General features: G+C 40.6%; 2 protein-coding genes and 1 long non-coding RNA gene across 3 annotated transcripts; 1 reads left to right on the forward strand and 2 right to left on the reverse strand.

Annotated features, from left to right (window-relative positions):
- Nucleotides 1-2,644: 2,644 nt before the first annotated feature.
- Nucleotides 2,645-6,244, reverse strand: LOC109988826 (G-protein-signaling modulator 1). The gene is made up of 5 exons (XM_020640409.3): nucleotides 5,831-6,244; nucleotides 4,924-5,409; nucleotides 4,458-4,626; nucleotides 3,973-4,226; nucleotides 2,645-3,306 (listed from the first exon to the last, which is right to left on the reverse strand). The coding sequence occupies exons 2-5, from the start codon at nucleotides 5,389-5,391 to the stop codon at nucleotides 3,166-3,168; spliced, it is 1,032 nt and encodes a 343-aa protein (XP_020496065.2). The 5' UTR covers nucleotides 5,392-5,409; nucleotides 5,831-6,244; the 3' UTR covers nucleotides 2,645-3,165.
- A 973-nt stretch (nucleotides 6,245-7,217) lies between these two features.
- LOC136179803 (uncharacterized) lies at nucleotides 7,218-7,704 on the reverse strand. Its single transcript, XR_010666757.1, has 2 exons — nucleotides 7,593-7,704; nucleotides 7,218-7,268 (listed from the first exon to the last, which is right to left on the reverse strand). It is a non-coding gene; the product is annotated as an uncharacterized lncRNA (long non-coding RNA).
- On the forward strand, nucleotides 7,704-15,770 carry pbx2 (pre-B-cell leukemia homeobox 2). The gene is made up of 8 exons (XM_020640408.3): nucleotides 7,704-8,080; nucleotides 10,057-10,130; nucleotides 11,527-11,771; nucleotides 12,425-12,615; nucleotides 12,947-13,082; nucleotides 13,357-13,498; nucleotides 13,981-14,075; nucleotides 14,981-15,770. Exons 1-8 carry the CDS (start codon nucleotides 7,833-7,835, stop codon nucleotides 15,059-15,061), a joined length of 1,212 nt encoding a protein of 403 aa, XP_020496064.1. The 5' UTR covers nucleotides 7,704-7,832; the 3' UTR covers nucleotides 15,062-15,770.
- The last annotated feature ends 1,786 nt before the right edge of the window (nucleotides 15,771-17,556 follow it).

Raw genomic sequence — 17,556 nt, forward strand, 5'->3', positions numbered from 1 at the left:
TTCATAATTACCAAACTGAAGAAGCTGAGTGGGATTTTCTGGCACAACGTCACCATCTACCAAGGTGCATGAAGTGAGAAAGGATCGAAGAGGCCAAAAAGCTCCAGCAACACTTTAGTAACAAATTAGAGCAGGTCTAAAAAAGCTAAAAAAAAAAAAAGTCACTTTCCTTTGAATAAAACATCCCTCCATCAATTCTCAATCAGATATCAGAGTCATTTTGTGGAATTAATCTGTTAATTTGATTAATTCCTCTATGTCAGTGATTATGTGTAAAAAAAAAACATCTCATAAGAAACTGACACTCATTCATTGTTTGTTTTTTGTCCGTTTGGTTGATCTACATGTTTGCACTTGATATGTGAAGTCTGATATCTTGTTAGGTTTGTTTGTTTTGTAGCTTTTACATGTCGCCATGTCTTACAGGTTGTTTCTACCACTCCCACACACGAGCGTTTCTATTGTCTTCAAGTGCTTCATCTTTATATTCCTGTGAAATGAATAAATACAAAAATATATTACAAGAGTAGACAGAGAGCACCAAAATGCAGAACTACATTTGGTCAGTCATCCTTCTCAGCAAGAGGAACACATTACCATCAGAAAAGAAAAAATGGATAGATTTCAATGTTTTTAAGCAACAAGGCTGAAACTCTTATATAATCTCTGTATTTGTACAATATCACTACTTCCTGTATTCCTTTAAGCCCAATGCTTTCCTGTCTCTCTTTGTAGGTAGCTTAGGTCCTTGACTTCTCTTTTTCTTTCTCTGCTTTTGTGCCCTGAAAAAGAATAACATGAATAAATGTGCTCAGACACGATGCTTCCTGTCAGGCAGCGTCATGAAGAATTTAATTTCTCTTTCAATATCATATCCATAGTTACAATGGTGCTTTCTGCTTGCATTTCTGTGTACTTCAGTTTCAACACTGCTGGGGTGGGGTGGGGTGGGGTCTGGGTGTGTGGGTGGGAGGAAGGTACTGTCATATCACGGTGCATGCCTCCAGTCCAATTCTTCTGCAAAAGGCTACAGCCAGGGTCAGCTGGAGTTGCAAATTAGCCAAGGCTAGAAACCTCAGACCTGTATGCATAGCATCTTCTTTGTATTACATATGAAGCAATGCTCAATGTTTGTGTCCCTGTTGAAAAGAGGAAGAAAAATAAAAAAGAACATAATGAAGAACATAATAAATTGTAGGTGTGAATGTCAGCCCTGTGATTGACTGGTGAACAGTCCAGGGTGTACCCCCGCTTCTCGCCCAATGGCAGCTGGGATCGCCTACAGCCCCCTGCAACCCTGAATGGGAAAAAAGCTAGATAGATAATGAATGGATGGATAATGAAGAAGTGGCTGGATCATGTCTTTTAATGAGTCACCATGTGCTAATAGCAGAAACTACTGCAGGGTAGTGTCTCAGTTGTTGCTGAGTTTATTTTTTCTCTATAAATACTACCAACACTACACACCTAACATGTACATTTACAGGTTCTTTTACTGTATTTGAGGATGATGTGACCTTGAATACAAATGACTCCATATTGTAAATCACATTTAAGGAACTGTGTGATAACAACTGCTTTCATTCATATCAGTGTTTGAAAACTTTACACCACCATGACTGCTTAGTTTGTTCTCCAAATGAGACACCAATACGTCCTCTCTTTGTACATGAACGTTTAGATTTTCATGCTTAGATAGGTGTTGTCTCTCTCCCTGGTGCCCCCCAAAAGGTTGTGTTAATGTGATTCAGCAAGGGAATGACGAATGATGAAAACAGAACAGGTTTTTCACATCCTTGTTAGTGCAGCTGCTAAAATAGCTTACAGTTGTCGGCATCTCCGTGTTTGATATGTTAAAAATACAATAAAAGAACAAACACTTTGAATACATTCAAATTAAAGTGTGTGATGAGTTGTAAACAGGCTCCTGCCACTTTGTTACATATGTTCTGGACATGCCCAAAACTTTTTGGTTTCTGGTGCTCTGTTTTTGAGACCTTTTCAAGAATATGTGGGACAACGGTCGACCCCTCTCCACTGACCTCTCTGTTTGGTGTTGCCCCGATGAACACTCCTGTTAATGAGCACCAATAAACCAATATGATGGCCTTTTGCTCCCTTTTGGCCAGAAGACTAATATTATCTAAATGGAAGGACTCTGCACCCCCGACATATGGCCAATGGATAAGGGAGGTCATGTTTCTTGTCCACTTAGAGAAAATCAGATATACTATAAGAGATTGCACCAGGAAATTCTATATCACTTGGCAACCATTTTTATCTTTTGTTGAAGATATGACAGCTAACAACATAACTATGTAACCTTTTTATTGTTTTATTGTTTTTTCTTTTTTCTGTTTTGTTTTTTAATGTATTTTATTATTTTCTGTCTGTTATTTATTTGTTTATATGTCCGTTTATTCAGTAAGATCTGCAGGCTTACTGATGATCCAGGGCTCGGGGATTTGGGGATTGGATCAGGTTTCCTTTCTGACTGTCCTATGTTTGTGCTGTTGTTGTCTATATGATACATTTGAAAAATAAAAATAAAAAGAGCTTGATCAAAACAAAACAAAAAAAGTGTGTGATTACCGTGGTACTTCTGCGAACATTTCAGCCAAATGCGTAAAAGAATAGATGCAAATTGCTCAGAGAGATGTTTATTTACTGGAGGAAAAATATACAGCCAAGCACTTTAAACTATTGTCTTATTACCATCGCCCTGGTGTGTTTCAATATCTACTGTACAAAAAGAAAAACTCTGGAGATCAGTAGACTGCCTCCTCCACACTTAGAACTGTGCAAACACATAATCACTCATACACTCATCACTTACACAAAGTAAAGGTATAATTAAAAAAAAAAGCACAATTATTGCTGTTATCTACAAGATAAGATTGAAATACCTTACTTGTAAACATCACAATCACATCAGGATCCTCTCTTTAGTGGCATTAGTAGCACTGTTGCGCAAATATTAGCGATGTTGCTAAACTTGTGACAGCTTTAGCACTGAGCGACAAGATCACAAGAGATGATATGACCCTAAAAAAGCATCATCAGCGTAAAAAGTAACGCTGTTTTAACAGTAAATAAAGCTAATAAAGCTACAATACTGGATGGCTTCCACTGTGACCTCCCACAGTTCTTTTGTTTTTCTCCATCTCAGGTTTGCAGCAGGCATGGTAGTTCAGTCCTCTGCTCCTCCATGCGTCCTCCCTGGACCCTCAGGAGCAGAGAGAAGAAGTCATCGTCGTCCATGGGACCAGGAGCCCTGCTGCGCTGGTCCTCCAGTCTGCCCTGAGCCTGAAGATGGAAAGCAAATGCAAAAATAAATGCCTGAAATTAAGTTTAAAGAGGACATATTATCCCCCTTTCCCACCTTTTCAAACAGTCCCCTGTGGTCCAAATGAAACATCTGTGCTCTGCTTTGGTCAAATTATAACATGAATCAAGCACCAGAGGAGGTTTGTGACCCTGTATAAACCAGCTTTCTCAGAACGCTCCGTTTTGGTGTGTGTGTCTCTTTAAATGCAATGAGCCCTCCCCTGAGTTTTCCCAGTAGACATCACTCCTCTGAAGAGAGAATAAAAATGGCAGACCTGCGCAAAACTTTTGCTCTAGGCTGGGGGTGGAGTCCATGGATGGAGATACGAGGAGAGGGGAGGGGAGGGGATTTTTTTTTTTTTTTTTACCAGAATCCCTTTGTGACATCACAAGCTGAGCAAATTTAAAACAGAGCATTTTTCTCTGTGTTTTAAGACTTTTAAGACCACAAACAAAGGACTGGATGGGTTGATTTCACATTTTGTGGGTCTGTAGAAACTCAGATTACCCAAATATATGTTCATGTTATTTTCTGTAAAAGTGGATTTTTCATAATATGTCCCCTTTAAAGTCACAACTTCACAATAAATGGCACAATACAAAAGGGTTTGCTAGATGTTTTGTTTTTTTGCCACAACCACTTACTTGTGTGGTTAGAATCATATTATAAAGATCCTCATTGGGCACAGGAGCCGCTGCGGGAGCTGGTACAGGAACAGACACGGGCCTTCTCACAAAAGAGAGCTGCTTTATGCTGCCTCTGAAACTTCTGGTCTTTGATTTTGCTGGTGAAGTCTTGTCGAGCTGTGCCCTCTGGTCATCCAGCCTGCGAGCCTGACTAGTTGCCACCAGCTCGAAAAACTCCTCCGTCTGCAGTGAAGTCATGGAGGAAAAGATGACTGTGGAGAGAGAACAGAGAAGACGGCGCGAGACTTTCAGTGGTCGGAGAAAGATGTGAAAACAAACGAGAACATGTTTTTAAATATTCTTGAGTCACAAAGTTACTGTGTTTAGTTCTGAGTTGTTTCAGCTTGATCAAAATGAGTCAGCATCATGACAATGAAACAAATGCACCAGTTGCATCACTTCACACTTTTAAACACAGTAAAAGCTTTACAAATCTCTCTCACCTCTGTGTGCTGGTTTGCCGGTGTTGGGCTCAGAGTGGCACCTCCTCCTCCTCAGCCCACCTCCCTCCAGGCTGAAGGAGCAGCGCTGGTCATTGAGCCGCCTCCCCTCCTGGAGGGTGCAGAGCAGCTCGTACAGCGACTCCGGGAAGTCCGGGGTTAACCGGTGAGCCTGAGAAACACGCGTGTAGGTGTCGGAGAAAAGAATGAGGGAGGGAGAGAAAAGGTCTCTTGCCGAGTGGCACAGAATGTTTGTTGGCACAGCAAAAGAATTCACTTGACTCCTACGTACTCCCACATGCTCCGTAGAAAAATGATCACTGCATTTTTCCACCATGAGGTTTTTTTCTAGTAGGGTATCTTGTTAAGTAAAGAGCATACAAAAGAAGCACTTCGTTCACTGCATGGCTGAGTTACAGTGATAACATCAGGGCATATGATAAAAGAAAAATAACAAAAGTCTACCAACCTCTTTTGTGTCTTCTTCAGGTGGTTGCTCAGAGGATTTAAAGCTCTTTATGTCCACTTCAGAGCTGATTTCAGTAACTTTTTCCTCCTCTGTATCACTGGGTTTCTCTTTTTTTTTTCCATTAATCCTCCTCATCTCAAGCGTCTGTCCATCACTCTCATTATCAGCTCTATTTTGTCCATCATTCATGTTTCCAGCGTCCTCTGTTAAGTCCTCTGCATTGGTTTCTTGTTGTTTTTCCAGGCGCTGCTCTTCTACACACGTTTCACTCACTACATCTTTTTCTTTTTTGTCCTCTCCTGCGTGTTCCTCTTCCCTTTTAAGAGCTGAAACTTCAGTGCCGCTCTCTGCAACAACAACTGTCCCTCTGTCAGAAACACCCTGGGTTATGTCCCCTTCTTCTGTGATGTGGAGAGCTCCCAGAAGCCCCTCTTCAGTCATTTCTACTTTGATCTCTGCGCAGTCCATTACTCTTGCTGTCAAATCCTGACAGAAGATACATAGAAAAACAAGGTTAGGTAAAGGATTTTACGTCAAAGATTTTGAGGAGACATTGTTGGTTCTGCTCAGAAAATCCCAACGGGTATCACCCTTAAAAATAACATTCTATAGATAAGATGACTTTGGAGTAGCTGTGTCTTTAAGTTCAAAGATATCTGTGAAACCAGTTTGGCAGGTTCTAGTTCGCTTCAGATTTTTAAGCGGAAAATCCAAGAGTAAGTCCTATTTTTCTCTCAGTTGTTTGACAACAAAGGTGAGTGATAACACAGATGGAGGAAATGCCCTCTTCTAGAGACAGATTGAGCTTCTTCTTTTCTTTTTTTCCGGAATTTCACCGTTATCCTTGTTGAGATGTATTATTTCTGCCTCAAAAGTTGCAGCACATAAAATGTAAATTCAATCTTACCTTAAATAAAAGTTGTACTTTCACAGCATCATCCTCTGAAGTCACCGCACACCGAGCACAGCATATTTCCCGTCACTTGTCTTCTAAATATTTTGATGTAGAAAAAAAAAAGAGAAGGCTGCAATGAAGAGTTTCACATACCGACGTGACAAGCTCTCGCCCGTTCTGTCTGACTGCTACCTTCTCACTCGTCTCCTCTCTTCCTGTTCCTCTTACCGCAGCCCACCCCTATTTACTTAGCCCACATGTGACATGTCAATCTATTATGAAACAGGACTGTCAAAGGCAGAAAGAGCATTACATGTTTCTATGGTCCCAAGAAACCATTTGAATCATTGGAGATCAATATAAACGCTGTCAAAGCAGCTGTAATCTTAAACTGCTGCCTTGAGTGCTGCTCATTTGATTATGACTGACTCCACTGTAACATGTTGAAACAGGCTAACAGTTTTTCTGACACTGCTGTGGTTTTGGCACACTTCCTGTTGACACTGCTGCTAAAAGGAGAAGTAGAGTCAGACAAGTAAGTGAAGCTCTGTAAGTGAGATTATAGCTTAAACTGGAGACATTAAAAGGCAGCTACTTAATCTGAGGGGCTCTGACAATGCTGGTAACTAGATTTAGAAGAGACGATAATCTCCATTTTATGTAGATGGACCTTTTTTTTTGTTATTTCCTGACATCCACTGTCACACTTCTGCTTTTTGAAAATGCAGGGGCACAGATTGTTGTGTAACATTTACAAGGCGTGTATCTTTTCCTTTCGATTGCTAAGGGACCCCTCCTGTGAGACATGCCTCGCCAAGGCAAAAGGCGTGCTATGTCCCTGAAAGTATCTCAGGGGTTAACAGAGAAATGTATTTTAACTCCTCCATCATGTATCTGCCCTGGCCCCTTCGGGAGTAGCAAGAAGAACCCCCTCATCATCCACGGCTTCAGGAGCACTGCTCTGGTCCTGTTGCCTGTCCTGGGCCTGTTGCTGGAACGTAAAGGGTAAAGCCAAAAGTGACAAGCAAGTAAATAACATCTTGCTGAAGTTGGAATGGCATGGTATCTTTGTTATTTTCTGACACCACAACATACACTTATGCTATTTGCAGGGAGTACAATTAAAAGGGTGAAGATTCCCCCCAGGCAGTCTCTTACCCCTCTGCAAGTTTCATATGTTGTAGTGTGTTTACGAAGCTTGCACCTTTCAATTGGTAGTGGACCTTGACGTGAGTGATGATACCTGAACAACACAGTCAGAAGGGGCTCAGAGCATCGGGGTCAACAGAAGTTTTTTTTTTTTGTTGTTTTTTTTTCTGGGGAGTAATGATAAAAAAAATATTACAATACTGGAATAGTCTTCCCTGGACCCTCTGGAGAAGCAAGAAGAACCACTCACCATCCATAGCACCAGGAGCACTGCTCAATTGTCCTCCAGCTTGCCCTGGACCTGTTGTTGGAAAGTAAAATGCCATACGTTACAAGAAAGTCAATAACATCTTATTTAAATTGGAACGACATAGTAGCTTTCTTATTTCCTAGTTGGTAGAGTTGTCGCCCCTCAACCAGATGGTCGAGGGTTCGATCCCCAGCTGAGCAACATGTCCAATGTGTCCTTGGTCAAGAGACTTAACCCTGAATTGCTCCCGCTGCTTCAGTGGCGGTGTGTGAATGGGATTAGTTACTTCTGATGATACTACACAGCGATCACTACCATCAGTGTGTGAATAGTCGGAAGACTAGAAAAGCGCTTTATAATCTCAAGTCCATTTACCATTTTCCATTCTTCTGCTTTCTGCAGTGAGTAAAGATTCCCCCCCAGGCAGTCTCTCACCCCTCTGCAAGCAAAGAAAAGCACCGCTTATCACATGTTGCCGTGTGTTTACAAGGCTTGTACCTTTTCCATTCAATCGCTAGGGGACCCTGCTGCGAGTGATGTCTGAGATCAGGTTGTGTGTTGTGCGCTTTGTGAGCACAGTTGGGCAGCAGTCGTCGCCACCGTGCGTCGCTGAAAATGTTGCAGCAGCAGCAGCAGCATCTGACGGGCAGTGGGCCCGCGAACGGCCGGGGACTCGGCGTGAGCGGTCACCCCGGGATGCACGCACTCAACTCGGTTCATCAACCTTCCCAGCACCGGTCCGACGGAGGGGACTCGGGCCTGGAGGGCACGGAAAACGGACACGAAACCCGCAGAGATATTGGCGACATACTGCAGCAAATAATGACCATCACCGACCAAAGTTTGGACGAGGCACAGGCAAAGTGAGTGACTGATTTTAATTCATTTATAAAGTTATTAAAACATCTTGTCTTTGTTTTGCAGCAAAGTTTCCTGAACTTTAACCTATTGTTTACATAATTACCCAGAAGCTACATTTATACCTAACGGCAAATAAAGTTGCATTTTCTAATAACGTGTTTGATTAAATGCTGATACCAAATGGTTATTGTTTCTTTGCTGTCATATCTTAAAAGTGTTTCCTAAAGCTCAAACGTGACGTTAGCGCAGTTAGCATGCTAGGCTAGGCTAACTGAGCTAACTAGCCAAAGCTACTACAGGTAACTTAACAGGTATCGCACATTTTAACGTTCAAATTGTGTTTTCCAACAAACGTAGAGAAGTAATGGCATGAGAAATACTTCATAACACGACCCAACTTGTTTTCAAGCAAATACAGTGTTGGTTGTGTTTTTTAACAAGTTAGTAAATCACTTCCGTACCTCTTAGCTTGTCAGAAGCTAACGGTTGCTACATTAGCCACGTTGATTTTAGTTGGGAAATAATTTGTGTGTTTTTTTTTGTTTTTGTTTTGGTCAATTCAGCACATTATGTTAGCCATAACCTCCTGCAGCAAAGTTATTCTGGTCTTCTGTCAGGTGGTTTTTGCAGTGGAAACATCTTGTTGTGTTCATAATAAACATATAAAGAGAGTTTTATCAACAAAGTGAAAGATTTTGACTCATTTTAGATTATTCCTGTTTTCCTTTGAAATTCAGAGAAGGAAACTATTTCACTTATTATTTCACTGCAAACATTCAAACTGATTTTAGACCGAAATGAAAGACTATAGAAATAGAAAAACTGTTTCTAATGTATATTAAGGTATTTAATATTATGTTACATTTGATTTAAAAAGGTGTTTTCTGTTCATGTCAATTATATTACTGAACTCCTCATGTTTCTTGAAAAATGTCCCATCTATAAATCAATATGGACTGCTTAGAATATAATAGAATTACTTTATTGATCCCAAACTGGATAATTGTGGTGTTACAGCAGCAGGTTATCCAACACATAATGAGTAAAAAAACACAATGTTAGCAAATCTAAACACAATATAATATTAAATACAAAGCAAATAAGCACTAAAAATATCAAAACTAAGAATGTGAATATATACAACCAGGATTTAACTAAGCATTACTAGCCTTAAATAGGAAGATTAAATATGGAAGATTAAATGTAAATGTGCAAAAACAGAGTCGTAAATGTTAGTAAATTAAATATGAAAGACTAAAAGTAAATGTGCAAAAACAGAGTCGTAAATGTTAGTGAATTAAATATGAAAGATTAAATGTAAATGTGCAAAAACAGAGTCGTAAATGTTAGTAAATTAAACATGAAAGATTGAATGTAAATATGCAAAAACAGAGTTGTAAATGGACAGTATTGACATAAGTTAAAGTGCATGAGTGTAGATATATTATAAGCAGAAACTATACAATATAACGGCGAGTAGACAGCCAAATGAAGTGAACATGAGTGCAGGGATAATTTGTAAATTTAACATGTGCAGAACAGATTACAGTAAGGAGAGACAGATATTATCACACATATATCGCAAGAGGTGAGCTGTTGTACAGAGTTATGGCCTTCGGTAAGAAAGATTTCTTGTATTTGTCCTTGTGACAGCGGAGTTGTATCAGTCGAAGATGGTAGAAACCCTGCAGTCATCATTTTATTGTGAAACTCGGAACAATACTGCACCTCAATTGAATATATGAAGATCAGAAAAAGCGATGAGACTTATCTTATTTTGAAGGAAATTAAATTAGCTTGAGCTTTTGAGGAATTAAATTAAGTTTAACCCCCCTGGCTTGTCCAAAGCTCATACTAAATATTTGTACAGTTCATATGAAAGTGGTTCTAACTGGTATATGATTGTCCTCGTTCCTGTAAATAAAAGATTTTAAGGAGGAAAATGTTGTTAGTTTAATCTCACATTATTTTCTTACAGGAAACATGCACTCAACTGTCACCGAATGAAGCCAGCTTTATTCAGCGTCCTCTGCGAAATCAAAGAAAAAACTGGTAACATCATTTTCGAGTATTATTAATTTTACGTGTTTTAATGTTGTGAGTGCTTGAAATCTTGCGTTTTATCTCCAGCTGGTATTTGCTGAGTGTTGATGTGCTGTGGGCTCTGGTGTGTTTGCAGCTTTATTAGCCAGTGTTGACGTTTTGTCATCCGAAGCCAATAAAACTGAAACCACTTTCAGTCAATGGTTTACAAACAAAGCTCTACTGAATAAGTAATTAAACTGCGGTTACCAGTAGTTCGATACTTCAACATCTAACGCTAACACACACATAAAGATTAATGTTGTGAAACAGCTATTAGGTTAAATAGTATTGGTATAATAATAGAATCAAACAGCTGGACAAACAGACTCACAATGCCTACAGGGGAAATACAATACATGTTGGTTTGGTAGCTGCACAGTACACATATGAAGGAGGTAATGAGAGAGTGCTGAGTAATGACCCTTGGTTTCTTTTCTTTCATGCTATGAAAGGTGGATAAATGTTATTCTATTTGTTGTCAGCTGCACAGTACAAATATGATACAGGTGCATACATTAAAAAAAAAATATTCACGCAAAGAAACCTGAAAGTTGTTGTTACATTTGTTTTCAGTTTTACCGTTCAATGATTCCAGGGGAAAAAAGAGAAATAACTTGATTTATAACTTAGATTTGATACAGTGGGTGAAGATGAAAGAAACAAGAAATTAGTAATTAAGAGAGGGTATAGTGATGATGCATGAAGTCACAATGGCTTGTCCGTCTTCTAAACACAATGCATTCATGTTTCTATTCGCTGACCTGCCATTGTTATAGGACAAAGCTGAACACTCATCTTTTGCTTAGAACTAGATTAGATTAGATTGACTTGGCAAAGACATCACAGATACATTGGATGAACAGAATGCAAGTGTTTTAGTAACACCTGTCCACAGGAGGCTTTTGAAAGAAAACCTTTAAAGATAGGAAGAAAAACATTAAGACCGGGAGATACAATAGAGAGAAAATGACTAAAATAATAAAATGTGAAGTGATAAAGAGCAGCAATATTTACACATCAAATAGTCAAATATACACATGAACTGTAGAGCAAAGGCAGCATGATTAGACAATAAAACCAGTCAGAAGATGTTCATGTGAACACTGTTATTTTGATTTTAGCCATTGTTTAAGTCTTCTGTTAAAAGAATTACTTTTGCTCTCTAGTTTTATGCTTGTGGGCAGAGAGTTCCAAAGTTTTGCCCCCTTTGCTTAAAACGACATAAACGTGTATGAAGGCTCTGGTTGAACTCAATTGGAGATGTTGGGAGTCAAAGCAGGATGTGGGTGTTAACACACTCAGATTCTTGGGTTGATATTTGACCAACAAAACCAACAGACACTGACATTTGTCTTATTGACAGGCCTGTCAATGAGGAATGCCCAGGAGGACGAGCCTCAGGATCCTCAGCTGGTGCGATTGGACAACATGCTGCTGGCGGAGGGTGTGGCGGGCCCTGAGAAAGGCGGCGGGGCTGCCGCTGCCGTGTCTGCTGCCACCAGCTCGGGAGGGATGTCACCTGACAGCTCGCTCGAGCACTCCGACTACAAAAGCAAGTTGAGCCAGATTCGCAGTATCTACCACAGTGAGCTGGAGAAGTATGAGCAGGTACCGTGTCGCAACAGCAGACGAGCGCTGACATTGCCCGTACACGCTTGCTTGTACTAGAGCTGCTCGCCAGAAGCCTAATCCATTGGCATGTTAGGTCTAGAGTATAGTTACATAGCTTTCTGTGCAGAGAGGAATTCACTTCTCTTCCTATGTTGCTTATAAAAACACAGCAGGAGTAATATCCACAGCTAAAGAATGTGGAAATATTATTATGAGAGACGCATACCAACCTACACCAGAGCCCTGTTGTGTTATTCAAACCTCATTGATACTTTTGCAAAATCCACCCTAACAATAACTACTGTTTTATCAGCGAAAGACAATAAACTCTCACATATATAGGACTTTCATGCATATTAATGCATATAATATAATTTTATATTTTCTGTTTATCAATCATTCAAATGCTGAATTCACAAGCAGAACATACCAGTGATGACTATGTTGCCTTAATATCACTTTAAATGCATTCTGACAAAATCAGTGTCTTATAAGCTGCATTTTTGCAAAATTGTGAAATATTTTCCCCCCCGCTAAAATCTTTTAAAAAAACATGCCATAAAATCCAGGCTAGCTTTTTTATTTTTATTTCTTTACATTTTCTTTTTTCTATACTTGACTGGTGGTCATCTTATACCTCACCTGCCCAGGCATGCACTGAGTTCACTACTCATGTGATGAACCTGCTGAGGGAGCAGTCGCGTACCCGGCCCGTGACCCCGCGGGAGATTGAGCGCATGGTGGCCATCATCCACCGCAAGTTCAGCTCCATCCAGACGCAGCTGAAGCAGAGCACCTGCGAGGCGGTCATGATCCTGAGGTCTCGCTTCCTCGATGCCAGGTAGGCATGTGTGGTTCTGGCTTTCTTTTTTTGAGTATTGTGCCTTCTCTGTCTGTAGGTTTTGTACTGGGGCTCTGAATAGGATGCACCTCTTCACATTTTGGAGGACAGTAGCTATAGATAGCGTGGATTCTTAAACACTTAATGTCCGTTTTTCCACACATTTTATTTCATTCAAAAGTTGTAAATCCAATACATTTCTCTGGGATAACAGCCATACATAGTACATGTGACCAAAATGTAGTGAACGGTGAAAAAAAAGTGGAAGAACAGGTTGTCATGTCGTCATACTCTGTCGTAACCTGTTTTGTACCCGTTTGTGTCTCACCAGGCGCAAGAGGCGCAACTTCAGCAAACAGGCCACAGAGGTCCTGAATGAGTATTTCTACTCCCACCTGTCCAACCCTTACCCCAGTGAAGAAGCCAAAGAGGAACTCGCCAAACAGTGTGGCATCACCATGTCTCAGGTAAAACCTCTGACTGAACTTTAAGGATGACGCAACGATGGACAAGTTCAGTTTTCTGTTCTATTTAAATCTCAGGATGGCGTCAAAGATTTTGTGTCTCTTTGTGTCAGAGAAATGATAAAACAGCAAATCCTTTGTTCATAAAACATATACATTAAACGTAATATGATGCTTGTATGTGTTTGAATGTGCCACTCATAGTTGATCAATTTCTCTCCAACATGTTTATACTAAAGACGGCGCACTCAGCCTTGTGTTGTTTTTTTAATTCCAGGTCTCCAACTGGTTCGGCAACAAGCGAATCCGCTACAAGAAAAACATTGGCAAGTTCCAAGAGGAGGCCAACCTTTATGCCATGAAGACCGCCTTAGGGGCCAGACAGGGCGACGATTCTCCGCACACTCCCAACTCCACAGGTGACAAAAGACAAAGGCTTTAATCGCCCTGTGGCGCTGAACTTTAACATTTACCACGTCCTCCTCCGCCTCAGTTTGTCAGTCTGAACAGAATGTGTAACCTCAGGTGGTGGAAACTGATGTTTGGTTATGGTAGGCCTCTGAAATGTTGATTTTGAGAAGGAAGAAGTGCGTAGTCTTTTTTAAAGGTGTGATGTTTTTTCAGTAGCTTGCCACCTTTTTTGGCTGCTAGCTTCAGTTTTTCTGCCACTTCCCAGTTTGCTAATGACTCAGAAAAGCTGTGATAATTTATGATGTGGCAGCTGAGGCAGTGAGATAATGTCCCTGTACATGTTTCCATCTTTCAACCTTAAAAGACGAAATGCTGACATTTAAAGGAAAAAAAAAAAGAACTGGTTTTGCAAATATTTACAAAGCTTTTGTTTTTGTGTTTCAAGTTCTGAAATAGCCCTTCTGGGTTTTTCTATTGTGTCTGTGTTCAGGGTCCGGGTCCTTCTCCCTGTCTGGGTCCGCCGACCTGTTCCTCGGGGTTCCTCCTGTGAACGGCGAGCAGTCTGCTTACCAAATGGGCGTGCAGGTACTGAAGTAGTTACCCTCATATTTAAACGATTGGACCTCATGTGAGGCGTATTTTTATTCATCAGAAAAGATCATTCTGCTCTGCATGGACTGAGCTGCAGGCATAGAAATCCATCACAATCTGAATTCAGTTTTTATTCATTTTAAAATTATTTACCATTCTTTCTTAATTCCACGAGTAGTTCATGTTCAAAGTGTCACCCTTACTAGAGTCCTCTATGGGCTTCTTGTACAGCCTACAGCTATAGAAATGTAATATCGCTGAAACAGAGGCGCTAATCTGTAAATCTGTCTGACGAGGTGAACAGGTGACGTGCACATTCAAAGTGTTTTTATCTTTCTTGCTTTTCCCCCTTTATTCATACTCGAGAGATCATTGAGGGGTGACCCTAATTTACAATAACATTAAGATATTACAGAATGAAAGAAAAGACGGAAAACTTATCATCAGGGGGCGCCGGTAGCTGAATCCTGTGACTCCTTTCCTGCCTCTCTCTCTCTGTCCGGTTTCTAACCAAACCAAAAGAGCCAGAAGACAGATGAATACATGGACACTAAAATCAACAAACTGGGGGATTTCTATGAAAACAGTTAAAACAATAAGTAAAAACTAGAGTGTAGGAAGCAAGCTCAATGAGTATAATACAGATAAAGCTGGTTTGAAGCAGAGCTCATCATGTGGGGAAAATGTAATTTAGTTTAAGAAAGTGTGTGTGTGTGTGTGTGTGGGGGGGGGGGGGTCTAACAGGTGTCGGATGCAAATGGCATCCCCAATTTAAACATCAATTAATGCACATTGATTCCCCCTCCCCCAACAGTAAAGAGCTTTAGCTCAGTGTAGATTTCAGCAGCACGTTGCCTGCTGACACACCTTATACTTTTCTTTTTCTTTGGATATGTCAGGCTAACGGGAACTGGCAGGGACGAAACTCGCCGCGGTCTGGCAACTCGCCCCACAGCGACCAATCAGACAACTCCGACTGATGCCCCCCCACCCCACCCCCCTCCGGTCCAGAACGCAACAGCGACGGAAAGTCAGTTGACCGTAAAGAAGACAGAAAAGAATGATTTCACACTTCCCACTCGGCTGCAGGTTTTTGTTTCATGTTTGTTTGGTATTATTATCCGTATTTACTTTTCTTACCGCCCAGCGTCGGTCATTTTTATGTTTATGATTCGCTGAGTGCTCGGATGGTAGAGTGAATATGTGTGTGCGCGTGTGTGTGTGTTGTGTGCATGCAGGTGTGGTTTTATTATCGGGGTCGAAGGGTTTTGTTCCACTACGTTTAGACATGTTACTGAGGTGTTTGTCGATGGGAAGGAGGAGGGAGGAGGTGCATTATCATGGTTTTTAGCACACTATCATTATTCTGAATATTAATATTATTGCCGTTTTATTAATGCTACAACTATTTTCATGTTAACAGCTCAGATAGGGAGAATGCATTTATGAGAGTGTGAGAGGGCAATAGAGAAAAATCCAAAGATTTAGTGTGTTTGTTTCTCTGTTTTGTTTGTTTTGTTTTTATTTTCTACCGGGCGTCTGTGTCCCTGTAAAAACGAATGAGGCGTGTCTGAGTCCACGTTAACGGTTTGAATGAGTATATCAACAGTGCTGTCTTTTTTCTGTACAGTGAAACACCTGTATTCTCTCTACCTCTTTTACAATAAAGACTCTCTGTATTCACTACCACACGGTGATCTGTGCAGATTTGTGTCGAGGCGGAGCGGAGGGTCATCATGAGGAAAAGTTGATGAGTAAATAAAAGTGAATTCCAAACATCACCTCTAACTTCAACTTCAGCATGTTATTGCTTTGGTTTTGCTAAAGGGGTTTTTAATACATCGGCCTCTCTTACGAAGGCTGAATTTAATTTTAGTTTTGGATATGAGCTAAATATCTAATTCTGTTTTTCCTGAAATGACTGACTCTGGATGAACAGGTAGTCATGGGAACACTTTTTACCTGAGAAAACATTAAATCATGAGTGGAGGAAAAATGTAACCATAAGGAAGGAAATACTTAAAAGCCCTTGGTGCGCGCACTAATGTATGGAGGCTGTAGTCCTCCAAGCAGGCGGCCCAAATCCGACATGTGGCTCCTTTCCTGCACATCATTCCCCGCTCTCTCTCCCAGATTTCTGACTCTATCCATTGTCCCATCTCTACATTAAAGGCCCCACAATAAATGTTGAAAAAATATATAGGCCTTTATTATAACTGCGAAATCATTAAAAACGCAAACATGTCTCGTCTACAGAGATTAATTTGAACATGTTTGAGTGGATGTTGTGCCGACATATTCCTTAATTTATCACCTTTTCACATTACATGCTTATTTGAAGACTGCGTTAATCAACAGAGAAAGTAATTGTACAGGAGTCAGTCACTCTTGTCACACTTTATATAATCACATTATTGAAAAACAGTATCGCCCATCACATGTCAGTTTTATGTCTATTTTTACAGTGTTGTTGTATCCTGTGTTAAAAGCCTAACCAATGACAAGGGCGCCAAATTAGCCATGGATAGAAGTCCTCTGAACTTTTATTAGATGTAACAATGCCTACCAAATTGTCCCTGACAAATTAATTACATTTCAATATGAAGTTTCAAGTGCTAATTGCCCAAATATATGGAAATTAATTTTATTTATTTGTTATAACATCCTGAATTTGTTACATATCCCAGAAAGGATATTTTCCAATATCGTTCAGCCCTATCGTTCAGTGTCACATTGTGGCGCGTGGAGTCAGCGTCAAGAATAATGGGCTCCAGCTTTAATCGAGACTATCCACTCATCTTGGAAAAGCTGCAACAAAGTGTGCGCACGTGGTCCCCGGCCCTCAGCTTTCCCACGGTCTCCGGGCAGCATCAAAGGCTTTCCACGAGCAAATGTCGGAACAACCGGCGCGCCAGCACGAGACGGCCTCCCAAATGGCACGCGTGGACTAATTTGCCACGTAGGTGTGAATGCAAAATGCGAACCATTGTTGCACCTTCCCTCCTGTGGACCCTCTAACAAATGCAAAGGCGTCACGCGCGAATGGTGAGGTGTCGGCACACGTCATTAAGTGGACGAACAGTTGATGGAATTAAGAGCAAATGTAGATGTAAGATGTATCCCGACGAAAGCCTAGCACTCGAAAGCAGTATTGATTAGCAACATCTAATAATTGGTTTTTGACAGAAAAGTAGGCAAAATGTCTAAAAATATCGCATGTGTTTGAACATTAACAAGCGAACACAACAGATGGATAGTGCCAACTCATTCAGAAACTCGCACCCCGAAAGGTACACACAAATGGTTCGTGCGCGCCCATGGCACAGCTTTATGTTTTTTTTTTAGTGTCCAATCCTATAACAGGAAACTTATATCACAAGAAACCAGCGGATTCTAGTGGAATATAGTAGTTTAATAAGTGCAAAAGATATAACTATGGTGTAGATTTCAGGTGTTGTTTCATCATAAAAAGCAA

Source organism: Labrus bergylta, chromosome 8 (assembly GCF_963930695.1).
Source record: "Labrus bergylta chromosome 8, fLabBer1.1, whole genome shotgun sequence".
NCBI classification, from domain to species: Eukaryota; Metazoa; Chordata; class Actinopteri; order Labriformes; family Labridae; genus Labrus; species Labrus bergylta.

Bases quoted from the DNA above. Each gene is read 5' to 3' on its own strand.
- LOC109988826 (XM_020640409.3), bottom strand. From the start codon at position 5,391: ATGGACTGCGCAGAGATCAAAGTAGAAATGACTGAAGAGGGGCTTCTG. The intron at 4,227-4,457 runs GTGAGAGAGATT...CTCTCTCCACAG, and splicing joins CGGCAAACCAGCACACAGAG to TCATCTTTTCCTCCATGACT. The intron at 3,307-3,972 runs GTAAGTGGTTGT...TTCCATCTTCAG, and splicing joins ATATGATTCTAACCACACAA to GCTCAGGGCAGACTGGAGGA.
- pbx2 (XM_020640408.3), top strand. From the start codon at position 7,833: ATGTTGCAGCAGCAGCAGCAGCATCTGACGGGCAGTGGGCCCGCGAAC. The intron at 11,772-12,424 runs GTACCGTGTCGC...TCACCTGCCCAG, and splicing joins AGCTGGAGAAGTATGAGCAG to GCATGCACTGAGTTCACTAC. The intron at 13,083-13,356 runs GTAAAACCTCTG...TTTTAATTCCAG, and splicing joins GTGGCATCACCATGTCTCAG to GTCTCCAACTGGTTCGGCAA.